Source organism: Poecile atricapillus, chromosome 9, assembly GCF_030490865.1.
Source record: "Poecile atricapillus isolate bPoeAtr1 chromosome 9, bPoeAtr1.hap1, whole genome shotgun sequence".
NCBI classification, from domain to species: Eukaryota; Metazoa; Chordata; class Aves; order Passeriformes; family Paridae; genus Poecile; species Poecile atricapillus.
Window position 1 is genome coordinate 12,128,950 of NC_081257.1, and position 27,451 is coordinate 12,156,400.

The 27,451-nt window shown below is 37.6% G+C and overlaps 1 protein-coding gene across 35 annotated transcripts in view; it reads left to right on the forward strand.

Annotated features, from left to right (window-relative positions):
- SLMAP (sarcolemma associated protein) overlaps positions 1-27,451 on the forward strand; it is an 84,126-nt gene that overhangs the window by 10,239 nt on the left and 46,436 nt on the right. For 18 of the 35 annotated variants that reach the window (XM_058844936.1, XM_058844955.1, XM_058844944.1 and 15 more), the window contains one exon: positions 23,564-23,717. In XM_058844936.1, coding sequence (XP_058700919.1) covers positions 23,564-23,717 — 154 coding nt within the window. The remainder of the gene's footprint in view (positions 1-23,563; positions 23,718-27,451) is intronic. The other 17 variants (XM_058844938.1, XM_058844948.1, XM_058844943.1 and 14 more) reach the window with 1 other exon arrangement.

The following is a 27,451-nucleotide window of genomic DNA, read 5'->3' on the forward strand; positions in this document are numbered from 1 at the left end:
GTAGATTAGCCTGTGTTGCTGTTGTCTTAAGTTATGTTTCTAACTTCAAGTGTATATATTGTTAGAATTTAGTATTATGCTTACCTGGAGTATTTATTTTATAGTGTAACTTAAAATTACCACCAAAACATGTCAAAATAAATTTTAAAAGTTTTCTGGAGGAAAAGAAGCACTAAATGAATGACACATGATTGTTCCTAGTTCCACTCCTAATTCCATAAGGGTGGGAATAATACAACACTTTCACTTACAGCTGTCAACCACTACTTCCTTTTTAAGAACTCAAAGGAGAATTTTTTTTTTTTGGGTCTTCCTCTTTGAGGACTTTTCATAGACTGCTTATTCCACCACTTACAAGAGAAAGCCATGAATACAAATTGTCATGGAAAGGGTATATTTGGTTTTGTAATCTCCGTAGCTATTTGATGTTAGGTAGAGCTGCTGGTTGTGCTGCTTAAGCAGAGCTTTGGTAGGTATGTAAGTATTGTCAGTGACAGTGAAGGCCGGTGATTTGGGCTGTGAACAGAGCCCTTCCTATGTAATTAAGGGAAGAGGTGATAGGCTGCTATTTGTATTAATAATATGTTACCTATAACACAGGCATGTGGATGTTCTAAGTCTATTTGAATGCTCTTTACCCATGGCGTCATTCTGATCTTTGGTTTCATTTATAATGACTCTCTAATTAGAAAGTTGAAAGTATTTGTGCTGTATTTAGATAATTTCTGACTTCTACGTAAACAGAGAAGAAAATGTTTCTGGAGGTTTTTGTACTTGAACAAATGCATTGCATCAGCACACAAAGACAACTTTCCTTTCAAAATGCATGTTTTGATTTTGTATCTCGGCACACATGCTGCCTCACTGACTGAGATCAGCACAGATTGTACATCCATCCTGTTGCAGCATATTGCTTCCTGATCAATGCAGTGCAGATCTACATCTTAGCTGCAGATTGACCTTCCCTGAACCCATGTTTCAGCAGTGGGCTTGGGAAGGGTTAGAATGGGAAAACACTGCACCAACACACTTGTCCTTTCTCTGAGCCACTCTGGGACATCCAGATTGCCTTCCTGGGGGCTCCTTAGGTCACCCTGTTCTGGGATTTTGCCTAGTTCACAGGTCAGCATAAATGTGCCTGCCATTGAACAATTTTGTATGCAGATGTGTGGGTAAGAGGGGTTTTTCTGGTCTCCCCTGGTTATCAAATGTAAGTGTGCTCATTTTCCTTCCTTTCCCACGCAGCTTAATGTTGAGCCTTCCCAGGATAAGTGTTGCTGGATAAATTTTAGATGATGATCTGGGTTTTATAAACTAATATTAAAGGATCTTCATGACTACTACTCTTTATTTTGAGATCTCTAACTTGTACTCTCTTTGATGTGTGTTATGGTTTAAACTTGCTGTGTACATCTTCTTTCATAATTGCTGCTTTGTAAATAATTGCTTTGTAATATCCTTTAAAGCCTTTTATGAAGATGTAATTTTGAGTCTAACGTTAGGGTACCTGTAATCTTGTAAGAACATTATTTCAGTGACTGGATCTGCTTGCTGGTGTTATGCCTCAAATCTAGAAACTATGTTAAACCATTCTGCTGTCAATATTGCTTCAGACAGTTATTATAGAGGTAAGCAAAGCTCAGTGGAGACTATTCTGTCTTGTCCAGACCAAAACTTTTCAGACAGTAGAAGGATTTAAGAAATAACAAGTGCTTGGTTATACTTGCAGACGTTTGGAAGAGGTAATTTTTTTCAACTGCTACACTTCTGCTGAAATGTCCCACGTATTCTTTTTCATGGGACAATTGTAGTGGCAGGATTTTAAAATGTGAATTTGTGATCATATATGGACAGAAAATGTTTTAACCCTGAAGTATAATTGTGTTTACAGACACTGTCGAAATGCATTTTTATTTCAAAAAATATTTTGGAACATAGGAAGGGGCCAACTTTTTTATTTTAATATTAGCAGTGACAGGATAATTACTAGGACATGAGACAGGACTTTAGTGAGTGTACTGAGTCAAATACAAAAAATGGGCCAATTCAGGGTTTTTTTTGTTATTTTTGACCCATATAAGACCTGCTCTGGGGTTTCCTTTCCATAAAGCTAGAGATGATACAGTGATTGGACAGGACCAGCCTGCTACTGATCAGAGAATCACAGAATGGTTTGGGTTGGAAGGGACCTTAAAGAATATCTAATTGCAACACTCTTGCCGTGCGCAGGGACACCTCCCACTAGACCAGCTTGCTCAGAGTGCCATCCAGTGTGGCCTTGAACAGTTCCAGGGATGGGGCATCTTCCAGTTGTTTGGGTTTGGGCCTTTTTTCCCCATCATTGTTCCTTTCTTGGTATTTTTTAACTTCGTTGTGCTCATTAAGTACTATCATAGTAGTAATAGTAGTCATTGTTATTGTTATATTCCAAAGCAGAAGAATTTCTGTCAGTGCTTTTAATAATTCTTGATGAAGTGTCCCATTTCAGTGGAAGAAAAGCACACCAACAGTAAATGACTACAAAATCAGGTATGTGTCAGGTACACTACATTTGCTCAAACAGCTGTCAGGAATGCACTTTTATCAGCTGTGTCCATGAGCAGGTCTGAGGGCCATCTCAGCAGGGTTCTTCTGATTTATCCCTATGCTCTGTGGGCTCAGGCTGGGGGAGGTGAGCTCCTTATTTCTCTCGTGCATTGTGTCTCTGAGCATTTGAAAGAGTACGAGTTCTACTTGCCTTTTTAATGCAGCCTTTGAAGTATAAGCATTGTTTGCTGGCATCTTAAAAGAGGGAGGAGAAAGTTCATATGCTTTCTTAAATAAGCATTTGGAAAGAGCTCTGTGACCTTGCTTGAAGAAGGATTATGATGAGAGGAATGCCTTGTATATTTATTTTATACAATCACAAGTGGTTAATTCAGTTAAATGTGACTTGTTTACAGTGTAAAACACTTAGATACCTACACTTGAGGCATAGTAAGGGTATTATCATTTAAATGTCTGAATTATGACAATTTACATACTTGTTTAACATGCTAGCAATGTATGAAGCTAAACTTACAAGTTTTGAGAACATTATCATTTAAATAACTTGAGTTGTTTTGGTTTTTTTTTAAGCATTAGGTTCTGGAGAATAGACATGGCTGACTCTTCTTTATAAAGGTGTTAACACCTTTTTTCTGCTTGGGTAGAACTGTTAAAGATGTCCCATAGAAGAAGGCCTGCATGTCTTCCACAATGCTAATGAGAAATTGCATTTTAAAAACTGTGGTAGAATACAGATTTTTGCTGATATTTGCTGCAAAACTCAGAGCTGCGATTCAGCAGAACTCTTGCTTTTCAGTTTCAGTTCTAACCTTTTACAGGATTTTGCTCCAATTTAAAAGGCACTTTTTTTCACTATTGATTTGTGTTCCTCTGTGCTTTCTAGTACCTTTGACAGAACAACTAAAGCAAGTAGCATGGAACAAAATCTTGTCAGCTTACATTGTGCAATGAAAATGTATTTTAGAAAATTCAAGGTCACTAAACCTACATGTTTCTGAAAATGTTGGTGGTAACAGTTATTTAGAGCATGATGCTCTTGCCACCATTAGGGCAGTAATCTAATTGAATAGGAATAGTGAAATGGAATAGGCAGCAAAAAGGCACAGTAAACCCCAGCATCAGAGTAGAGTGTTCCTTGTTTCAATTAGCTGATCTTCTTTAGACCTAAAGCCTCTGTAGCAGGGCGTTCCTCTCTGTATTGTGTTTTTGGCAGTTGCTTGGTAGTAACTTCCTTTCATTTTTAATGTATGTGTCTTACCATTAGAAAATATGATACTTCAGGTTGGAATTAAATTTCTATTTATTTTTTCTAGTTGAGAGGGTGAAAAATAAGGTGTTCTGCAAAATACTGTAGGATAAGGTATTTGACAAAACTGAAGAAATAACAAATCTATGGCAGAAAAGGTTATGGGTGCACAGAATAATTCTAAAGCAGTTGTCAAATGCCAGGTAAGCCCATCTGCATAACTGGTCCATCAGTCATCTTATCCTTCTCTTATTGATTTGGGCCACTCTTAAAGCAACTAAACTTAGACTTCAACTCCTTTGCCTGTCCTCTGTAATGTTGGTACTGTCTTCCTTCCAGTCTTTGGGATGAAAAGAATTGCAGATTTTTAAGAGTTACATTCTTTTCACAATGCTTCCCCACTGGATTCTGTAAGGAATCCCCAACTGCTGCCTTCCTCTTGCTACTGTCCCTTTCTGCAAAGTGGTAAAAACAGTGGTAAAATTCCAGCTTCGTGCACATTGCCTTCCTCTCGTGTCCAAGTGGCTTTGAATGCATATGGTGATGGAGCAGACAGACATAAGATTTTGGGGCTGGAGAGAGGAAAATCAGGGGAAAGAGGAGTGCAATGAAAGGCTGGAAGAAACTTCTGCTTCTCTTTCTCATTCTTTCTAAATGCAAGCAGTTCTCAGGTCACTTTCTCTGGTTTGAGTGTGGTAGCCATGGAAGGTGGCCTTTAGGTGCTCAGGTGCTGTGAGGGCAGGAAGCACATCGGTAGAGTCAGTTTGGAGAAGTGTTGAGATGCTCACACCAGCACTGAGGCTGTTCTGGGGATAAACAGTCGGGTGAGAAGAGCACTGAAGATACCAGGGAGTTTGCACAGGAAGTTCTACAAGGATGGGATAGAGACAAGGGGATCAGTGTTACAAGTGGATCAAGTGATGCAGAAGGGAGTATTGAAACTGAAGAACAATTGAAGTCACAACTGCACACTCTAGATTGCAAAAGAAAAACCAACAGGAAACATGTATTGCTACTTCTCCTTTTTAAATTTACTTGTACCATTAAGCACAGGTGCCCAAAGAGCAGAGTTCTGCGCTGTTGAAAGATGATCATAAATATTACAATTATCATTTAAGGTAACAAAGCTTTTTATTGGCAATTTGCTGTGTTATGCTCCTTGAGTATTTAATTTTAAAAAATGCTTACTTCTATCAGTTTAATTTGTCAGGTTTTATTAAACTATTCTTAGCATGTTGAAAAGAGCCATTGTTATGAGCAGTGCAGGAATAGCAGTTGTAAGGAGCTGTATATGTGGTGAAGTATTTCCAGAGCAGACAGATATCTTTATTTTTTTCATTGAACTAGTCATGTAGCTGGAAGATGGGTCATCTTCCATGAAAGATTTTAGGAAAAATAACTTCAGCTCTTTATATAACTGTCCTTAGTGAGGAGTGTGCTGTCTCTGCCTTATTTGAGACACTTATTGTTGAGCACTTCACCTGTTTTCAATTATGATTTGGTAGTGAGAGCATTCCATATTAGAGTTCACTAGGTGGTTTTGGTTTAATTTGAAATAGCAGCATTGAAATACTTGTCATTTATGAGTTTCTGTCACAGTTAAAATAGTTTGTTTCATACTTAGTTTAGTTCTGAATATGTTGCTTCATGAAGAAATCTACTAATTCAGTTTGCATTTTAGTTGATACTGAGTAGAGATGAATGTTTTTATCTTTGACCTGACAATGATAACTTCATATCTGCAGAATGTTAAAGCTCCAAAAGTTTTATTTTAAAATTAACAGTACTTGTTTTTTGCTTTATTATTTGGTTGAATAAAGTGGTTTGGTAATTTCTTCTGGTGGGTTTTTTGTTTGTTTTGGTGGGTTTTTTTGTTTTTTGCTTTTTTGATATTTTATTTATGCGTTTTTTTGTTTTTATTTTTTATTTTTATGGCTTAGGGATTGAATCCTTGTAATATGCATTGAATTTTTAGTTGAAATTATGCAGCACATAAATCTGAGAGAAGACAACCAGTAATTTATTGCAGCTCAAGTGATACTGAGGTTCCAGGGGATTCATTGACTCACTATGGACACACTTCTTTCTGGGTCGCTGACCAAAATCTTTGTCAATCACACACAGCTGGTGTGAAGAACAGAACTTACTCTGAGATTTTTAAAAGTTTAGTAAGAGATAAAAAGGGACAAATATCCAGCACTAGGGTGTTTTTGCCGATTGGCCAAAAAACACACCTTAGCTTAAAACAATGTTCTCTATCTACTGTTACATTACAGGGGGTACATGTATATTCATGAGAGTTTATACATTATACAAACATTCTTGTGACTTTAGATGTTCCAGTTCTTTTGCTTGATTTTAACCTTTGACTTGTCTTCATGCCATCCTGTAGATTAAATCAATATATTAATTTTTTTTTCTCATGATTCCATCCATTTTTAAACTCCCTGATAATGAAGAGTCAATAAATTCTTCTCTTGGTTTTCTGGTTTTTTTCACTGTTATCTCATCCTTCAGGTAAGGTCGTCCACAAATATGAGGAACCACCTAATTATCTTACACCATTCTTTGAGTATGCCATAAGTATATAATGAGTGAAAGCATTTTAACATTACATAGTCTCTATTTTAATATTATGTTATGGCCTAGGATATAATATATGTATCACACTACTATTTATATAAGCTATACAGTGCATACATAAACTGACAGATTATACTACACCAAAAAGTATATAAAAGTATAATTATCAAAAGGTCCACTGCAAGAATACTTCTATTGTAATTTATTGTGGAATATTACTGTCAAGTGACTTACTTTCTGTAAGTTATTATTAATTTTCTCTTAAAGTAATAAGCAAAAAATGGATTAATAATTTGCACATTGATTATTGTATATATGAGTGACTGATAAAATATGAAAGGACCTTCTGAAATTTTAAAAAATTATATTTGAATATTAGTTTATTCAAAATATTTAGGTATTCATAGAATAGTTAGGAATAAAGATTTAGCTTCAGTTGGTTTTAAATGCCTACCTTTTTTGCTTTTAGAAGAATAGCTGTGTGAGTTCTCCTGAGATTTTTCTCTGTTTTGTTACTCCAAACTATTGATGTGTTTTGTACTAGTTTGTGCTATTTTGCTGTTTCTGCTATTTAAGTTTTCAAGCTGAACCTTTCAAAGGGAAGTGAAGAAAACATCAATGTTCCTGATGTGCCTGTTAAGAAATGCTGAGGTTGAGAAACAGGTGGCAGAAAGCTGTTGGGTGGTGGTTGACGATAGTGTGTCACGCTTTGCATTAGCTCTGCTTGGCACTGGATGAGTGGATGGTATTGCAAGTCTGGAGACACTCAGCTGCTGAGTCTAGAAATTGGCAAGTCCATCCAGTTTGTGTAGTCAGGAGGTAGATACGCTGCTCAGGTTATCCAGTTTTGAATTAAGTGTGAAAAGTATAATGTAACATGGTAAATGAGGCACCTTTGTTAAGAGCACATGTTTATTTTATCTGACTTGAACTAATTTTAAGAGACAGAGATGCAAGCCCTGAAATAAAATGTACTAAAAATGGACTTGGTCCCATGAGAGCTTGTTGAGAATTAAATAATATACTTTAAGCTCAGAAGTTTAGCACCCCTTTGTTTTTAAGGTGTCTTGTTGAATGTTGAAAGAGTGCAGGATACTTTTGATGTTTTTCCAGGCCCTTGTGTGCTTTGCACCTGTTGCTGTTGAGTGCTGGGAGGGGACTGGTCCACACCAGTTCCACCAGGTGTCTGTGAAGGTTTTGTCTATTCCAAAAGAAACCAGAACGTATACACAGGAGGAAGCTGGATTAAAAAAATTACGAGGGTTTTGTCTAATCCAAGAGAAACCAGAACATATACATAAGGGAGGAAGCTGGAGGTGTCCGGTGGCGCAACTCTTGGGGCAGATGTTAAGGAGAGCACAGGGTGTGTTTCCGTAATTGCTGTGAAATGTTACTGCTCCCAGCATAGACCTGGTGTGAATGGGGAACTTGGGATGAAAACTATTTGAAATACAGAGAGAAGAAAGCAGAGAGCTGATTCCTGACACTTCCTGGAAACCTAGATAGGAGATTCTGAGTGCAGTCAAGGAAAGTGCTATGCAGTGAAGCCGAGAGATCTGTAAAGGCTTGAGGTTGTGTGCATGGTACTTTCCTGCTGCAGTCTGTAATTTAAGAATGTCTAAAATACAGCCGCTTCCTCAGCCCTGAGGAGCTACTGTCAGGAGGCAACAGAGGCAGGAGGTAATTTTAAGATCAAGAGAAGGACTAGCTTACTTCTTTCTAAGTCCGTGGTAGATAAATTCCTGCCTACTAACCAGAGCACTGTGATGAGGTACTTAGATGAGAGGGCCTTGTCCTTTACTTGCTTTCTATATCTCTTAGATATTGTGACTTCGGTGGATATTCACATGAATTTGTGTATAAGCAATCAGGAGAGCTGTTACTGATCTATATACAAATTTCATATTCTGTTTCTATTATAACAATAACATCTTAATTGTTTTAAGGCTGGCTGGGCAAACTTGTGATTTTTCTGGTAAACTCTTGAAAATTCATCTAACAAGAGTGTCACAGATGTGTTGGGGATTTGAAGAATTTTTTCTTTAAATAGTGCAGAGCTGTAATAATCCGATGAAACATTCTACCAACCTCCATCATGTATTGTGTTTGATATGCCTAGTATTTGCTTAAATACACTGAGTATACTATTTGTCTGGAGAAGAAAATATTTTTCCAAAAAATTTGAAAGAAGAAATAGGACACATGTTTCTCTTAAACTTGTATTTAACCATGTTGCCCTTAATGCTGCCAATTCCCAGTGGCCCAACCTATTTTCCTTTGAAACAAGCTTTGGATAGCATCTAATTCTAATTAAACTTTATTAAAACTTTGTACTAATAGTAGTCTAATTATAGGTAGTGTAAAAGTCTTGCTGATTTTCCTTTAATCAAAGTGTAATCTTGTCTACAGCTGTATTAAATTTAAGCTTGGATGACAAACCTCTTGGTATGTCAAAGCTTATTACTTAACAGCAAACATGTTTTTTGTGGGAAGGCTGTATTTGTACTGGGAGCGCAGTTTGAATGTTATATGAACTTAATTTGAGGGCTCATCTGTTTTGGTGATACATGGTACAGATGCTTTTTGTTCCATGGAGTAGATGGGCCAGTGTAGATGGGACTGATTTCATGCACAGTACCAGTGCACTGACACTATTATTAAGTGTCATCATTTTTGATGACAAGCTTGCTGAGCTTTTCTTCCATGTTCTGTTTTGACTATAGATTTTCTTTAGATACTTCTTTACATGTTCTTATTTTGAGCTTCTAGTGTATGTCCTGTCAGTTGGGGTTTTTTTCTTTTAGTGACTGACTCATTCTCCTTGTTCGCTTTAGTTTCTGGACCTTGTTTTCTGTTCTTCTAAGGGCATAGATAATCAATTTAACTATTTAGCAGAATTTAATATATTAGATGTCAAGAATACATTTCAACACAGGCCTATCTTTGCACAGAAAAAGCCTAACTGTTCTCAGAACAGCAATTTTTAAAAAAATGCTGGTTAGACACAGAAAAAAATCTGCCTGTTAATTCTGATTCTTTTGCAGGATATAGCAAATTTTAAGCTTAGATACTTTTTACCATTTATTAGGAAGTTAAAGGTCTATATTTAATGGGAAAAGCCTTTGACAGCATTCTTGTTTTTACCTATGCTTGTTTATTCTGGGTAGAATTCCAGTAACTTGCTTCCAGTAATTTCAGTATCAGGAACACCGATTTTAACACTAATTTTAAAATTTGAGAAGTACAAGAATTATTTCTGTGGATGTTGAAGTGTAGAAGTAGCTTGTCTGGGAAGCTTTAGACTGTAAAGATGGAAGTAATATTTTAGGCAATCCACAGAATATGTGGGTATATTCCTATAATTAATGGAAAATTCAATATTAAAAAAACCTTGAACAACCAAATCTTCATAAAATAAACAGTCTTCAGCTGTAGTTTCTGCTCTGCTTCTTGTGGCAGTGTGTTGTGTATCGTGGCCTTGCCCTCTAGTGGCTGCAACTCAACTTGAAATAGTGAAAAGGCGTTTTTGTGCTTAGGGAAGGGATTTGGAAGACTTTTTTTTTTTATGGTGGTTTAATAAATTAAATCATCGCGGGAGGCTATTTCTTCTTAGGTTGACAATCTGGAAGCTCTGATGCTAGAAGGGCGTTCTTTTTATACTTTGAAATTTTTTGTCCGTGTTCTAGAGGGAAAGATGGCACATCTAGTACAAAAATCTGCAAGACTTGATAATGACTTGGAGAGGTGTGGACAGCCACTCCCTTAGGCTTTTCAACTGTGGGGCTGCCAGCAGTACTGTGCAGTTCCCCTGCTCCTAATGCCCACTGGCAGATTGGTCACAGGCACTGAGGTGTTCTGGGTGCATTTCTGTTGACAAAGAGATTAAGAGGTTTTTCCTTTTAGTTTGTCTGAAGAATCACATTCACGGGCACAGGTGTTAGCAGTGTAATATCCTTGATGACCCTGATGGAAAATAGGTAGGAAAAAAACCAGCAATACTTCTGTCGTGTAGAAAGCTGTACCTTGGCAAGTTTTGCCATATTAGCAACCTGTCTAATCTGTTGATCCAGTGTACCTTGTATGTGATTTCTGCCCTTGACTAAGATGTATGAATCATGAGTCACCATGTTTGATACTGTAATTGATTCAGATCCTTGAATGCTTTATCCGCCCTCTGCCCATTCCTCTGCTGGGCTGGTTCTGATGTGAACCTGTGAGAAGGTTGACCCCTGTTTTGAAGCCAGGAGGACACAGCTAAAGAAGTGACTGATAAATATTCTGTAAGATTCCCTATCAAAAATCAGCTCATACATTCTCTCCCATTGCTGGCTGACCCATCTCCATATGTGAGTTTCTTAAGTTTAAAATAAATAATCCTTTTCTTTATTGTGAAATTGTTTACCTCAAAAGAGCACCAGAATAAATCAGCCTTTGTTCATGAATACCAGTATTTAATTACTACTTGCTTTGAAAGTCCTGATCCAGGAATGCAGTGCAAATAAATACAGCCTCCTCCCAGGGTATTTTTGCTCTCACTTTGTTGGAGGTATGGCTTGGCAGTGCCTTGAGTACAAATATTAAACTCCCAATTGTCAGATTTCTCCTCTGCACTGGAAAATGAATTTTCCATCTTTCGATGGAGCCGCACCCTTCTCTTTTGGTGTTTGGTTTCCAGTTAATTGTATTTGCTCTCTGCATGGAATGCTGAAGTTGAAAACACGGAATGAAAATAAATTAAATCTAGTAATTTTTTTTAAAGTTTTGGTCTGTCCTTGATGCAGAGAAGTCTTTGGAAAAGCAAGAAGGAGCATATTGCTCTGGTGACCCGTTGTTTTCAGTATGAGGAACTGTGTAGTGAACTCTCACTACACTCTATTTGAGTAATATTTGTGGTTTGGACCTCTTACAAAAATATCTTGTTTGACGTGATTAAAATTAGTGCAGTGTCATTTCTACTAAGGCAGTTCCCTTCAGTCAGGACTTGTACTTCTGTATCTTTATTGGCTGCCTTGAATTTATATCACAGTAGCTTTAAGTTTATCCTCAGTATGGGCATTTTAGCTGTATTTAAGCAATGTGCTGAACAGTATTTTCCTTGTGACACTTGTGCTCTGGAACTTAATAGTTCAGGAGCAGATGATGGCAGAAAGCAAGCGAACATGGCTTTGTGCAAAGGAGAGATGAATTAACTAGGCCTGCTGCAGATATTTGTTTAAAAATAAAAATACTGTAGTGATACCAGACAAATCCTTTGAGGTTGAATATATCCCTTAATAAAAGGAAGGGAGAAACTTTCCTAATTTTTTCAGGATATTTTGAGAGTTTTTATATAGATAGAGAAAATACCAAACCACTGCTGCACTGCATTTGGAGTTACACGTGAAATCTGATGTGGGGTTTTTTCTTTATCTGAATGTGTGATCACTGGGAGTTTTCTCTGCCATAAACCAGCAGCAGTATGGAATTAATGATGGGAGGTAAACACAGTGCCTTGTGTGGAAGGAGTAGAAATGAGAAATAGTTTGAAATAGTTTTACCAACTCCCTTTACTCTCTAAGCAGTTGAAAAGTCAGCATGTGATAAGAGTTTCTTCTGTGCCATGAGTAGAGGAGTTTTGATGTAATGATTAACTAATTTAGCAACTTAGCAGTGAGTAGCAAGACAATTAAGAAGCTTCTGCAGTTCTGCACCTGCCTTGAAATGTCTGGGGTTATGTTGGGAGTTGGAGTTTCCTGATACACTAAGAGCTGCCTCATAAGTATTGTATTATATAATATATTATTATAAGTATTATATTATATTACATAAGTAGTTCTCTTCTGGCAGAGTATCTGGTAATCTTGGCTTCTGTTGTGGTTTTTCTCCAATTTGCTTGCAAATGGAAATGTAATTGTTTGCTGATAGAAGTTCAGTAGTGCAATTTTCTTAAGGAAAATTTCCCTTTCAATTTTTTTTTTTTTGCTAGTTATTTAGTTATCTCGTTAGCTCAAGATCTTTGAGGAAGCAGAAACAATGGATAATGTTGGTGTTGGATTTCTTATTCTGAGTATTTACTGACAGATGCTGATAGTATTTCAAGTTTGCTTTTAAAAGCCATTTGTTTTTCATTTTTCTTCTTCTTCCTGTCGTTTCTGGTTATTCTTCAGTGTTTTGCCATAAAAACAATTCATTTTGCTTCTTTAGTAGGTGTTACAGAAATTTGATTTTAGATTTTGTTTATGGAAGGTTCTAATAAGGTCAGTTAAAATCTAAACACCAGGAGAGATTTATGCCTTACCTCTGCTCTTAAATTAGGGCAAAGCTCTGTCCAAATATGACAAACCTCTCTCTTTATGTCATACTTTTCATTGCAGTAGTTGGAGACAAAACCATGCTTTATTTTGGTCTTGCACTTCATTAGGTTGGCCAAAGAATGTTAACTATCAAGTTTAACCATTTTTTTGATTGTGAATTTAAGAATAGAAATTTTTGTTTTCTGAATAGTCTTAGTGTTCTTCACCAGTGCAGAATATTTATGGGTGCTTTTGTCTCTTAAAGGTATGAGTAAATTACAATAATACATTACAAACCTTTAGAAACATGTATGAAACACGTATTTGAAAAGAAATTAAGATTGTGTATGAGAACCTGCTCTTTGCAGAGCTTATTTATTATATCTGGATATTATATCTGGATACCAGATATAATAAAATTTGTCTTTATCTATTTGTCCCACAAATACCGGCTGGGAATTTGTACATGTTGGGAGCAAGTTTACTTATTGCAAAGTTTGAGTGTGCCATGTTGCTAGACTTTAGTTACATTTATTAGAGTAAATAATAGTGTTTAGCTTTCAGTCTAGTTTTGTAGGAAAGTATTCCTATAAGGGCATCAGGAGTGATGAGTATTTCAGCAATATTTTACACTTGGAAGTAATTAGCCTGAAGAAGCCCAGATTTCTGGGTAATAGCCTATTAGGGTGTTTTATTTCTATATTTTAAAGCTGCATTAAATTGCAGTATATTTCCATAATTGGCTAATGCAGAAAGCACAGTAGCATTAAGTGATACCTCCGGGAGTCACCTTTGCCATATGTTTTCCCCAGGGTCCATGTTTGATGTGATGATAGAAGTTGAGATAAATTGTACAAAGTAATCATTGGAGTCACAGTGATACATGATATGTAGCTGTACAAATGTCTTGTGTAACAAGAGGCTGAACTTCTTTAATGAAATAAAGCAGAAAACTTCTTTGCAAGAAGTACAATTTCCTTCTAGAAACCTGTTTTTACCTACCTTTTACTGGTTTTATGAGTACATTGCACAAGTCAGCATTTTAATATGGAACAGGAAAAGTTCTTTCAAAGTCTGTGCATGTTATGTAACATATTGTCATCTATGACAGCAGTAAGACAAAATAAGTCTCTTCTTTATATTGTTTTAGTATTCTAATGAGTCAATATGAGCATCTTGGGATGATGTGTGAGTAATCATTTTCTGGGAAGCTCTCTGTTGATTGTACTTTATTGTTAATGTATTTTAGCTTTGCAGTTAAAGCAATGATGTACCTTGAAATTCTCTCAGCATTTTCAGGATGGAATTAAAATAGTACTTGAGTACTACTTAAGTACATTTTCCTCAAGAATATTGTATATAACTAATATATAATTGGGTAATTTTTTTGTGGGAAGCTTCTGTGCTGTGTCTACATTCAGAATGGAGTTGCGTATTTTATGAAAGTGTTAATATCCTTCATCTCTTTTGTGATTCATGTACAAAAATTTTAAAGCATGATGTATATGAAGGGACAGACTTTCATTCTGCTGAGAAGAGAATAAATATAAAATTCTTCTAGTTATCCTGAAACCATGCAGCACTTGTAGCAGAAGGCTGATACTCAGATATTTTTGTGAACTGTGAGGACAAAAGTTAAGTAAAAGAGACATTCTAAAGAGTAGTAATTAGTTACTATGGTGACAGATGTCTCACTGTAGCAAGTCAGTCAGCTATATATAAACCAAATTACTTGTAAATTAGAACTCTTCCTCTACATCTCTTCTTTTTAAAAATAGCTTTTTGCATCAAAACTAGTGACACTGATGTGTAGAGAGGGATCTATTTTTGTATGATGGTACAAAAACGGATGCATTTTGTGGTAAAACATTTAATCTTGAAGTTTTTTATGAGTATCTATCTTGTCATTTTTCTTTTGACAGTGAATGCCTTTTTGGTTTATTTGCATAATCTAGGGATAGATCAGCACTCAGATACATGAGCAACTTCTACCTTTTGCAGTCACTTCATTCCACACCTTGTATATCCTGCAGAAAAATTTATTTAGAGAATGAATATTTTGTATCATGCCTGGCATTGCTTCTGCTCACATCCTTCATCATGAATCTTCTACTAGAGTGTACTTACTACAGAATTTTGAGGAGGCCTTACAGCATAATGGGGAGTGTGCAGGACTTGTTCTGCTGTGACTCGGTGTTGTGCTACATTTTTCCATTATGGAATGTGATTGCTGGGAGGTGTTAATTTCACAACTGTCAAGTTAGGCTTGAAATGCTTGTTTCTAGAAAATAACTTGTTGTTACTTGAATGCTGCCAGTTCTGCTGAAGGAGGGTGAAAGCAAATAAGTTAGCAAGGGGAACCATCCTTTGAGATAATATTTCCATTCACATTGGTTGTGTGCAGTGATAGTACACAATCATAGAGTAAATGCTTTCTTTTCAGTTTAATGTTACTTCAGCATAGGTATATATGATATATTTATCACCTTATATGAAGGATTCTTTTCCTGTATAAATTTCTATCACCACAACACTACTGTTTTTTTTCCCCAGATATTTTCTTGTATTAAGTATTTGGAGCATTGATAGTTCCTTTCAAAACTAATGTAAATAAAAGCAGTCTGCAAGTGAGTTAGTGCTGTTCATACAGTTCTGCACTGACTGATGTTGGAGGATTCAGGAATTGTAATGCAATTTGTTTACTTATATTTTCACAGAATTACAGAATGGTTCAGATTGGAAGGGACCACAGTGGGTCATGTGTTTCAGTCTCCCTGATCAAGGGTCATGTGAGAACATGAGGCACAGAATTGTGTCCAGATGGTTCTGGAATATCTCCAGTGATGAAGACTCCACAGCCTCTCTGGGCAACCTGTTCCAGTGTGCAGTTACTGCAGAGTAAAGAAGTTCTTCCTCATATTCAGGTGGAACTTCCTGGGCATCAGTTTCTGTCCATTGTACCACAGATTAGAGCCTACCTCTATTCCTCTGACACCTCCCAGCAGAAACTGATAGACATTGGTGAGGTCCCTTCATGAGGCAGAACAGCCCCAGTTTCCTCAGCCTGTCCTCACAAGAGACATGCTCCAGTCCCTTAATCATCTTTGTAACCTCTGCTGGACCTGCTCAAAGACTTTGTGTCTCTCCTGGACTGAGGAACCCAGAACTACATTTTATCAAAAAGCATGTATTTCATGAAAGCAAGGATGATGTAGGTCATGGTTTCCTTAATTTTCTTAATTCAGCTTGAGATAGTTGTCTCCTAATACAGGGAACTTCAGATTCTGGTTATGAGCTGTACTTATAAGTACTTACATAACTTATGTACTGATTCTGACATATTACAATTGACAGAAGTCAGGTGGTTGACACTGTAAATGCAGCCTGCTCACTGCCATTCTGTTCTTGACTGATGCTGCTGCTGTGGGAGGTGTGAGTATGTGGCTTAGGAACCAGTTTCTGAAGTTTGCTCATTTTTAGCTCAGGTCATCGTTACATACCAAGTTAAGCAAACTGAAAGCAATAGGAGTTCTGAAACTGCGCTAGGTTTTCAGCTGTCCCTGCCTTCAAGCCAACTTTGCTGCTTTCTGTGATGGCTAATGAGCAGACAACCCACCACCATCCTGGTGCAGCTGCCTCATTCCCTTTGTCTATTACCACATGTGAGTTGAAGAGAGCTGTCTGGAATGGTGTAGTGCTTGTGAAAGGTGTGGGGGACTATGGGTTCAAGTTGAGGGCAGCAATGCATAATCACACAAACTTTTGGACACAAGCAGTAGAGATTTTTCTCCTCATTGTCCTATACATGCACAAATTTGGAATTGTGAGCATAGGTTTTTGCTTTTGTTTTAAACTAGAGAACTTATATTGTGTTATAGTTTGAGGTCCTACACTTAAGCTTTTAGCCATCTTCTGTCATTCTCCTAAGTATTAATTACTTGGAAAAATGCAACAATACTGCTTGAGAATTATATTTGAGAAAAATAGCTCAAGCCATTTAAATAGCATATTTTTAAGCTCCATGTAGCTAGTTGTAAAACTGAATAATTAGGAGGAATTGCTTAATATTTTTAGTAGCCTTTTTGTTAATAAAGACCACTTTCTAATAAAATCATTGTAAAATAAATGTCTGATACCCCCTTTCTGAATTTTTGGATGTCAAGTAGATTATCTGTGATTACTTGAAGAGTAGTATAGAGCTAATGACTAACTAACCCTGAGTCCTGAGATTTTCACCTTCAGACAAGTAAGTTGAGTTGCAGCTACTAGCAAACTTATGGTTGGAATAGTGATTTAGAAAGTAAGTGTGATGCTTAAATGGGCACAACACATAGGAGGTGGCATTAAGTTTGCAAACATACTTTTTTGTGGTTTTTTTTTTTTGTTGATGATTTTAATTTGCCAGAATTTAAAGTTCTGATAGGTGTGTGTTTGCCAAGTCAGCAGTTAAAGTAAGCATTGCAAAATCATATGTCCAAAAAACGTCTGTGCTGACATGTTCGTGGGTACAACTTGAACATGTTTGCTTTGTCCTGTTGAGAAAGGTGACATTTTACTGCTGAGGATGGCACTAGAGCAACTCAGGGCTGTAGCCAAACACACATTTTATGCACAGTGAATCTGTTGGTGCCTCTCAGTGCTGCTCATTGCCTTTCTGCCTACCTAAGGTGCTTCTTCCCCCTCCCCACAAATCCATCCATCTTCCCTTCCCTGTGTCCTTTTCAGGCAAAGTCTTCTGACCACTCACACAAAAGTTAAGCTGAGTGACAGGGCCTATAGTGAACTTGAAAGCACTTGAACAACCAGGACATGGCAAGGAACACAGGGATTAATATTTTATAGCACCTCAAATGTTTCTAGAAAGGCCAAACTGTGTTTATACCCAGAGTCACTTGTGCTGGCACAAAGCTGCTTTTACTGGCACAGTTTATTTTGCTTGACAACAGGTATGAGCAACCAGCAGGGTTGTCCTGGCAGTACAGACAACAAAACTTCAAGGTGTAAACAGATATAGGAACAACTTGGTCAGCAGAAGAGCGTATTCCCTGCTGTCATTTCCCCTCTACACCTTTGAACTACTGGCAAGTTTGGAAGGATAGCATTGGATTCCTGGGGAGAGCTGAAGATTTTAACCTTTTCTTATCAGTGCAGCTGGATTTACATTAAGTTTACACTTTAAAAACACTGTGACTTTTTCATCTGTTGCTATATCAAAGAATGTTTTTTTTTTACTGCACAGAAAAAATGGTAAAATATATTATTTTTTTAGAAAAGTTACTGAAAACTACTAGCAAGTTTTGCTTCACTTGAGAAACCCAATAGTTATAGTCCCTGAAAAGCCAGCTGCTACTCCTTCACTCTGTTCAATCTGACTGGAAAATCCCTTTCTTCACAGCTGGTTGCATTTAGTTTGACAGTGGGTGCCTGCCTGGGGTAGTTAGAATAATTTTAAAAAGGAATTTTCACAAGAACTCAAAACTTAATGCACTAGTTTTGTTTCTGAGTTGAAGGAGCAGGGGTTTAGTAAGCAAAGAGCTATTAGATCTATGTGTTTAAGAAACGGAAAACTAAATAGAAAAGCAATTTTGCTTGATGCACCCCACCCTGTGAATTATGCTTGCTTATGGAGACAAATACTTGTACTTCCTTGATAGGCGGGTGGAGTTAGGCAAGTGAGAGGAAAGGAATTTAGGATCTGTCTAAGCAGACCAGAATGAGGAACTCAATCAATTGGATCTGGAGATAATTTAGCATTTGAACTTCTCCTTCTTACAGCCAAAGGACGGACCTGGAATTCAGCATGGTTTGCACAGTGTACTCTGCTAGCAGAGTGCTGCTCCCAAAATGAGAAAATTGTCAGTGTTAAGACTTCAAATAAGATAAAATCATCTTGTAACAATATGAGAAAAAAAAATTTCTAGCCACAGTGTGACAAATGCTGCCCATGTTGGTTTGACCCTGGTATATGTTGTTTTAAAATCTCTGGCTTTGCACAGTTGGACTTGCACACAGCATACTTTGCTTCTGGTAGAATTCTCAGCATGCAATGAGTAAATGACCTCGGTTGCATTACTGTTTAGTGAAGTATTACTCCAGGGCAAGTATTCCAATTTCTAGATCCCTATTTACTTGCTGCTTTTGAATATTAGCTTTAGTACTCTGGGGGTGCATTTATAATGCCTGCATTAATTGTTCAATGATTATGTAGTGTAAGTAGGAGAAGAATCTTTCAACGTTAACTGCAGCATTTTATGGTTTAACTGCTCTGGCTAACAGCCTTGCTGCCCCTTAGTGGCAGTAACCATGGCAAAAATGAAGCTGCCATCTCCTTACTGGTTACAGTTCATAATTTGACAAAATAATTTAAATCTCTCTGGTTCAAGCTAAAGCCACAAAGGTATAACAGGACCCTGAAGCTCATGGCAGTTGTGTGTATTTCTTTCACAAAGGAAATAAGAAGTGAGAAAAAGAATGGTGAACTAGAAGATTCTGAAATTTGGGTTCTTTTTCTACATTAGTTGTTTAGGCAGTGAAAATTTATTTATTAAATAAAATGCATTAATTTTTGACTTTGTGTAAAAGTAATAGCCTACATTTTGGTACTTATTTACTTAATTATTAATTTAGCTATAGAATAAGGCTGAAATAGGTTTAATGTGACGGTTTCTTCTTCCTGCATTTTTTGACTTAGAAGTTGTTCCTCTCCACATACTGAATCTCATATCTCTGTGGATGAACTGCCTCGTATTTCCAGCAATTCTCCTCACTGTAGTTCTCAGAATGATTGCCCTGAGCTCCAGTTTCAAGCTGGGTTAGATGGAGTAGCAGTAATGTGCTCTTAAAATGGCAAAGGATGGCTGTACATAGTAATAGCAAATATTAGAAGTATTAAAGAGCTGGTCAGTTGTTTGTTTCTGTAGTTCTACTGTAATTAAATTCAGGTAATCAAGTCACTGAAGAATTGTGCTACTTTCTTTTCAAGATTTTCTCTACACCTCTGAGCCTGTATTTTGTCTTCTCTGAGATCCTTCAGAAGTGTATCAGGCCTGCATATGGCTTGGGAAAGAAAACACTTCATGGCTTTCTCACTTGTCAGGCTAATTAAGGAAGGAGTTCTCTTCATCCTGCCTCCTGGAATATGTTACAATAGTGATCATTAAACCGAATGGGTTTGTTACTGCTAGTTGGTTTTGTTACTTTGAAGAAAAGAGTTTACCTACATTTCATAAGTTAGGTTAAAATCTGTCCTCCTGAAGTATAGAATTTGCAACTTCCTAGTATCAGTTAGAATTAACATCTTTATGTGCTTAATTTTGATGTATTCTGGTTTGAGATCACTATAGAAGAATCTTCTATTTCTCTAATCAGAAGATAATGGGAATTTTTTATGGGGGAAAATCGTAGTGTTGTGTGTGTTATGAAAATAACACATGAACTGATTTAGCAGGTTGTTGTTGATGCTCTTCTGAGTGAGTCATTGACCTAGAACAAGGAATGTGATTTTTATGCACCATAGGTCAGAGCAGAGGGAGGTACCTTTGTTCCATTTGCAAAACTAACAGTAACTTGAAATATTATAAATATTAAGTTGGTGAAATAAGCATGTAATTCCTTGCAAAACAGGGAAACAAATCTGTAGCTTTTTGAAACTTCCATAAAATATTTTCTAAGGAAGATGAACTGTACTGGAGAAGTTTGTGTACTGATGAACTGCAATTAGTTTAGAATGAAATCTTCACAAATTTTGTGGAAGCAGCTTGGTAAGATGTCTTCAATTAACTGAGCTTATTAATGGCTTGTAGGTTGGAGGGGGTATAAACAATAATTTACTAAAGAAGAAATACAGGCTAGGATTTTTTTTTTTTTTGTCTGAGGTGTTATGATAATGGAGCCTAAGTTTCTTGAATACTTTTGTGTTACCTTGTGTTTTTTAAGGAGGGGTGAAAACAGCACTTGAGCAATATATACAGGTGTCCCTTGAATTAAGGATGTGGTAATACTTTAACAGTCCTCAGAAGCTGGGTTGTTTTGAATGTGCATGAGCTGCCATCTCTGCTCTACATTGGACTTACTAATATGAGGTACAAAAGGGCTGGGACTTTTCTCTGAGGAGTGAATTATAAAAGCAAGTATAATTAGGCCAGGAAATGCTGCCATTTTTTCTGGCAGCCCTGGCTTAAACACCTCCTTGTGTACCTTGCATCAGCTAGAAACTGGTTTGCAATGACTAAACAAGGACCTGAGCCAGTCCAGGTGAGGAGGTGGTGGCACATCTCAGCAGTGAGAGCTGGGAAGGGCAGGATTCATCAGCAGTGGGAGCTGGGAAGGGCAGCATTCATCACTGCTCCATGAGCTGGCACTGCTGTCTGAGCTCGGGCTGCACTGGCAGCAGGAAGGATAAATGGTGCTGGATTCACAGAAGGTGCTGAGTTACACAGCTGCTGTGTAAAAGGCGTTGGTTTGGGAATCAGAGAACCTTCTGTGCTTACCACCTAATTAAATAGTACATTAAAAACCAGTATACTGCCCCAAGTACTAGTTAATGTATAGACACATTTGTTTCAGGGTTTGCACTTGATTTTATTTCCTGAAGATAGCTTTAGTAATTATGCAAAAGGGCTGGAGAGATTGACCTTTGAGAAAGATCATTTGAACTAGTGAAAACCAGCATGGAAGTAACATTTGAACTTGCTACCTGAAAGGGTCTGGCTCAGTGGGTTCCTGAGGAATGGCTGCGTTCAAGATGACTGAATCCTTTATAGCAAGGTTTGAAGGCAGTGTATTTTCCCTTCCTTAGACATCACCTATTAACATGTGTCTGGTATTGCTTCTTTATTAGATGCAGGGAGAACAGTGTTTACAAACAGGATGAAAAGACTTGAAGAGCTTCATTTTTCTAAAATTTATGTAATACAATGAAGTAGAATGCACTTAAGCAGACATCATTTACATAATATTAAATGTAATGTGTATTTTCTGTGGACATTTGTTCACAAATATCCTTTTTCAATTTGAATTTTGTGTCTGCTGATAATTTTTTAAGTTTTGTATGGCTGATGCTCTGTTGCACGTCTTCTCCTGTGGTCACTGTCCTGTATTTCCTTGTGCTATCTTGTCTGAGTCCCATTTGCAGATTCTGCAAAAATGTGGTTACAAGGGGCAATGATTAATCAAAACTTTGGGAGGTATAAAAGGCAGATATGCACAGAGAAGTAAAGGGTGGGGAAGAGCAAATAAGCAGAAGCATGTTTGTTTCTCCTTGCCCGTGACTCACTTTTTCATAACAGAAGTATTTTCAAATTAAGAAGAGAGCTAATTCAAAACAAACAGGAAGCAAGAAATAATTACCTCTGTACTGAACTATGAGAGGGTTTCAGTACTTTCAGACTATTAAATTAACAAGCTAATTAATTTGATTGGCTCTTAAACGTATAACTTATAAAAACTGTATTATATACTATTATGTTAATAGATAGTATTTCGTAATATGGAGAGTATTATTTAGAGTAGAGTGGGTTTTATTGCTAATGTAGTGAATGCAGTCATCATTTCTTGATCTATCCATAATTTATGTTTACCTTCATCTTTATCAGCTTATGACTGATGACTGTTTTCCTTCAGTTGAACATCTAAGGCGTATCTGTTGGGGGGAGCGAAGTCTTTCTTTTCACATAGTGCATTTCATTTCAAGCTCCTACCTGAGCTTTCATGTGCTGGCATTCCCCTTGATTACCGAGTCCTGTGTGCTGGGTACAATGGAATTCCAGCTCTGCTTAGGGCCACTGTGTTATGCCATTTAAGATCCGTATCATACACACACTCGGTGTCATTTTCCAGTACAAGATCTGAGGATCCCTGGTGCTGTGCTCTCACTCCATTCGGAACTCATCTTTCCCCTCGACAACGTGTTTTTGAGCTATGTATCAGGGTTTTTGAGGTGTGTGATGATAGAGGCAATTAAAAGCATGGAAAATTTTGCACAGAATGCTGAAAAAAAAGTCAATTACTTTTATAAGAAAAAGATGGGAATACACCTTTTCCCCCCAACCTTATGCCTGCTTTGGGACTTGAGATTCTTTATGAGTGCAGGATGCCAGCAATTTCTACCATTCCAGCAGGTTCCTGTAGTAGCTGTTGTTATTTGGAGTAGTGAGATTGACTCATTCCAGTAGTTACACCTGGCTGACAGTAGCATTCTGGTCCCCTCTTTTTTTCTATCACTGCTCAAGTCGTAGCAAATCACTTTGGTCTTCTGCTAGGTGTAACCTCTTCTCAGATGCAGCAGTTTTGACTACAAGTCTTGTGTCATAAAAGCAGTTTCAGATTCAGTAAGTTGCTATTAACATTTAATTAACTCTGCAGATGGGTATTTACAAAAGTACTTGAAATCTTGAAATTAAATTAATGATGTGAACTAGTATTGCTGAGAAGTAAAAGCATCCTGTTGGTTTAAAGTTTCACCATGGTCTTTTATTGCAATTCCTGATTTTTTTTATTGCAGTTCCTGAATTCTGTCTTCTGCCAGAGGTTTTCCTTGTGCTTTCAGTACTAGCTTTCCCTGCTGCATGTTTGTCATGCAATACTGTTACCTTAAATGTATGAGCAGCTAGAATTTTTATATGTTGACTAACTTAAATATGAATTGTTACATGTATGTAGCAAAAGGTGTTACTGCTAATGACATGTGATCCTCTACTGCAGGAAGTAGTTCAGGCAGGCTTTGTAGCAATTATTTGTATAGTGTATGTGCTAGAATTCAGTGAAACGTTAACTCAAAATCAAATATAAATACTTCTTGATAATGGGAAGGTGATGCATCCTGATGAGGGTGTTTAGAATTTACTTGTGCTTGTATTTCTTGGCTTACTTTTCCCAGATATTTTACTGGTTTTTTTTTTTTGTTTATTTTTAACAGTTCTATCTTCAAGACACTAAAAGTAGTAATGGTACCTTTATTAATAGTCAGAGACTGAGTAGAGGATCTGAGGAAAGCCCACCATGTGAAATTATGTCAGGTGACATCATCCAGTTTGGTGTAGATGTGACGGAGAACACGCGGAAAGGTAAGGGTATGGATCATTTTTTGGTTTCTTTTCAAGTATATTTTTTTAGAATATCTTATTACAATCCAGTCTTTAAAACTAAATGACATTCCCATTGTAAGAAAACAAATTTGTTTGGTTTTTTGTTTCTGCTTCCCTCCTTTGTGCTGGCAGTGATCCCTGTGTCCATGTGGTACCTGATCAAGAAACTTGTCTGCTGAAAACACATATTCTATTTCTACTCCCTTGCCCTGAGATGGACTTTACTGGGTTGTTTCCATGGCCTACATTCTTCCTTGGCTGTGTGATTTTTTTCAGAGGAAGTGTAGGTCTAGAAAAGGAGGCTCAGCTGGGGCCACATGTTCATCTATTGCCTCACTTAAATTGACAGTAGCAATTTTAAAAATGCAACACAAGCACAATGCTGTATTGGGCTTTTTTGTATTTGGACTTTATTATTGTAATTGTAATTACCTTTCTTTCAAACCCCTTGAACCCTAAGGTTTCAGCTAATATTGTGGCAGAAGTATGAACCTGAATTTCTTGGTCAAGTAGTCACCATAAGTTTGAAACAGGTTAACTTAATTCTTTTCAGAATACCCACTGTTTCTTTGTGAAGACTACTGGTTTTAATTTCTGCAAATACTTTAAAATGACAATAGAGAAAAGGTGCTAGCTGACAAATGAGGTGATGGCATTTTTGTTTGGTTTATTTTTCTTGCTGTCTTCTTCCCAGCATGCATGCTCAGGAAATGTTGTATTATGGCAGTAGCTCTGTATTTGTGTTAATTAAAATGCAGCCTCTATCTCTTCTCTTTTGAAATTATGTGGTGTTTCAGGAATAATTTCTTTATCTTTCTGGAGTATGGTATGTATGGGGATTATCATATTGTAATCAGTTTTGTCAAGATTTTTTAAAGTTCCCTAATGGGTCTACTGCTTTCTGTAAGCATTGAACTTCTGGCCATGTTCTATACCATCCTACCTATTCAGTAACACAGATTTGGCAAGAAAATGTCAATTGCCATCACCCCTTTACTGCTTTTCTGAACAAGACTTTCATAGAGCTTATCCTTAAAGAGAAGTGTATTAGAAAAGAATGAAAGAATAATATAAAATTGGAAGGCTGATGATAAAGTTTTTTAAAACAAGCAAATAAATGAAATGTCCATCAAAGCAAACCTCTTGTAAACCAAACCCCCGAAGCCCAACAAACCAAACCATAGTACAACAGGAGAATTTCCTGAAATGCATTAAGGGAACAAAACATAAAGATAGCATCTGCTGTGTTACTCATGAATTTCATCTTCAGCCAGACAGGATTGTAATTCTCAGATCTGAAGTATCAGAGGAGGGTTAATGAATGTCTTTAAAGAAAACAGTGTTAAGTAATGGTGGTGGTATTTTGTCATGAAGAGCTTTTGGAGCTGTAGGATTTTTGAGTGATTCTTTGTAGTGGAGGTCTCATCACATTGTTTTACTCTTCTCAAAAATGATGTTGCGAAGATTCAACTCCAGGATGCCTAGCTGAAATTGCCTGGGAGTTATTTAAGGTGTTTCCATGTGAAGTGATTGCAAACATTTAGGAATACTGGCAGTATACGTGGAAGAAATCAAAGGAATGCACTGCATCTAATGGACTTGGAGCTATTAATTTGATGAGATGCTGTCCTTGCTAAGAGAGGCTGAATTTCTTCAAGTGTGTTTAGACTACAACAATTTTTATTATAAGATTTAGTTGGAAGGAAAATTGGACTTGACTTATTTTTATCAGCACATTGCAGTTAGTTCATGGAAATATTTGTGGAAAGTTCATAGTAAGCAAATTCTTGCCATGAATTTTTGCCAGTAGTAGTTGTTGTCTGTGGTTTTATGTTAGTTTTACAAAGCACGATACATTACACAAATGCTGGTGACTTGGCATTTGTGTAATGAGTGATCAGATTATGCAGCCTTACTTGTCCTTTTCTCTGGCTTTGAACATGGAAGCCTTGCTCATGTTACTCATGAATGTGTTGAGCTCGCTAATGAGGAAGAGGATACAAGTTCACTTTCCTCCCTCCCTGCTCCCACAAGCAGAGAATGAAGATTTTATCATCACAGGGTGTTTACCTATGAATGCAGTTGGAATGCATGTAAGCATGGGGTTTTCACCAGTTGGCTTCAGTAATCTTAGATGCTACTGCTAATCTAATCTAGTCATGAAACAGACAGGAAAGTAGTTTTTAAATTGGTGGTTCCATCTAAAAGCACTCTGGTATTTCCATAATGCTTTACTTGCACAAGACATTTCAGCAATCTGCTGTGTGTAATTATAAGGTGATGACAGGACAGAACAGGTGTAGTTGCCCATGTAAATTCTGAATTTTGTCAGTGTTGCTAGAATACATTTATTGCATTGTTCAGGATGTGTTTTACTAAGTAATTTCCTTGCAAATGTGATCTGGATTAGGTTCATTAAAGTAGTGGCATGTTCAGTATGTGATTTTTCAGGTTATCAGGTATGAGCACCAATTCCTCAGTTTCCTGCTGCTGAGCCAAAGTCAGTAACAGGTCCTGGAGAAGTGTTTGCACCCCTCTTGCTTCCTTATTTGTCCACTTGCTATGTTACTGACAAGCACAGAGACCTGGCCATTTCCCCCTCATTAATACATCACTTACCTATTAACATCCCACTGTGCTTTTTTTGTGTTAATGTGGTTTATATTCTTTTAGCACTTTCTAAATTTCCCACTTGGTGCCAGAGCATTCCAGGTTAACTGATGATACTTACCTGCATGAGAAGGAGCAGCATCATTGCAAAGCAGGGTCAAATAATACCAACGTAATTTAATTCAAATGCATTTTATGCACTTTTTTCTGGTCAGGTTTGGAGTTCTCATACATCTGTTCTGTCATGGGATGTTTGAGGAAGGTCATGCAAGTGGGGAGCCCAGTGTGTGCTGCACCCAAGGGGTGTGGGGGGCTTCTCAGGGCTGGGTACCACATTAATGAGTGAAAATAAACACGAAAGCATCATTGGCGAATTGTCTCTTTAGGAAGCAAAAACTGAGACAAATTATTTCTGTGTTCCCATTGTGCTCTAGTGCAGCAGAACCTGTCGAGGTTCAGGACAGGTCTCAGGGGTTTTGGAGCTGTGAAATATGGGGCAGCTCTGTGTTTTGGAGGGGACCAACAAGTTCTGAATTATGACTGAATTATGGAGCAGGAGCAGGGCTTTACTCCGTGGGGAGAGTTCTGGATGTGAGGCAGCTTTTTCGTGCCATGGAGGGAGCACTGGATGTGCAGGGAGTGATGGATTGGTGAATGTGCACAGAGCGCTGGATGTGCAGGAGCAGTGGATGTGGACAGAGCAGTGGATGTGGACAGAGCAGTGGATGTGGACAGAGCAGTGGATGTGGACAGAGCAGTGGATATGGACAGAGCAGTGGATGTGCAGGAGCAGTGGATCAGTGGATATGGACAGAGCAGTGGATATGGACAGAGCAGTGGATGTGCAGGAGCAGTGGATCAGTGGATATGGACAGAGCAGTGGTTATGGACAGAGCAGTGGATGTGCAGGAGCGCTGGATGTGGACAGAGCAGTGGATGTGGACAGAGCAGTGGATGTGGACAGAGCAGTGGATGTGGACAGAGCAGTGGATGTGGACAGAGCAGTGGATGTGGACAGAGCAGTGGATGTGGACAGAGCAGTGGTTATGGACAGAACAGTGGTTATGGACAGAGCAGTGGATGTGCAGGAGCAGTGGATCAGTGGTTAT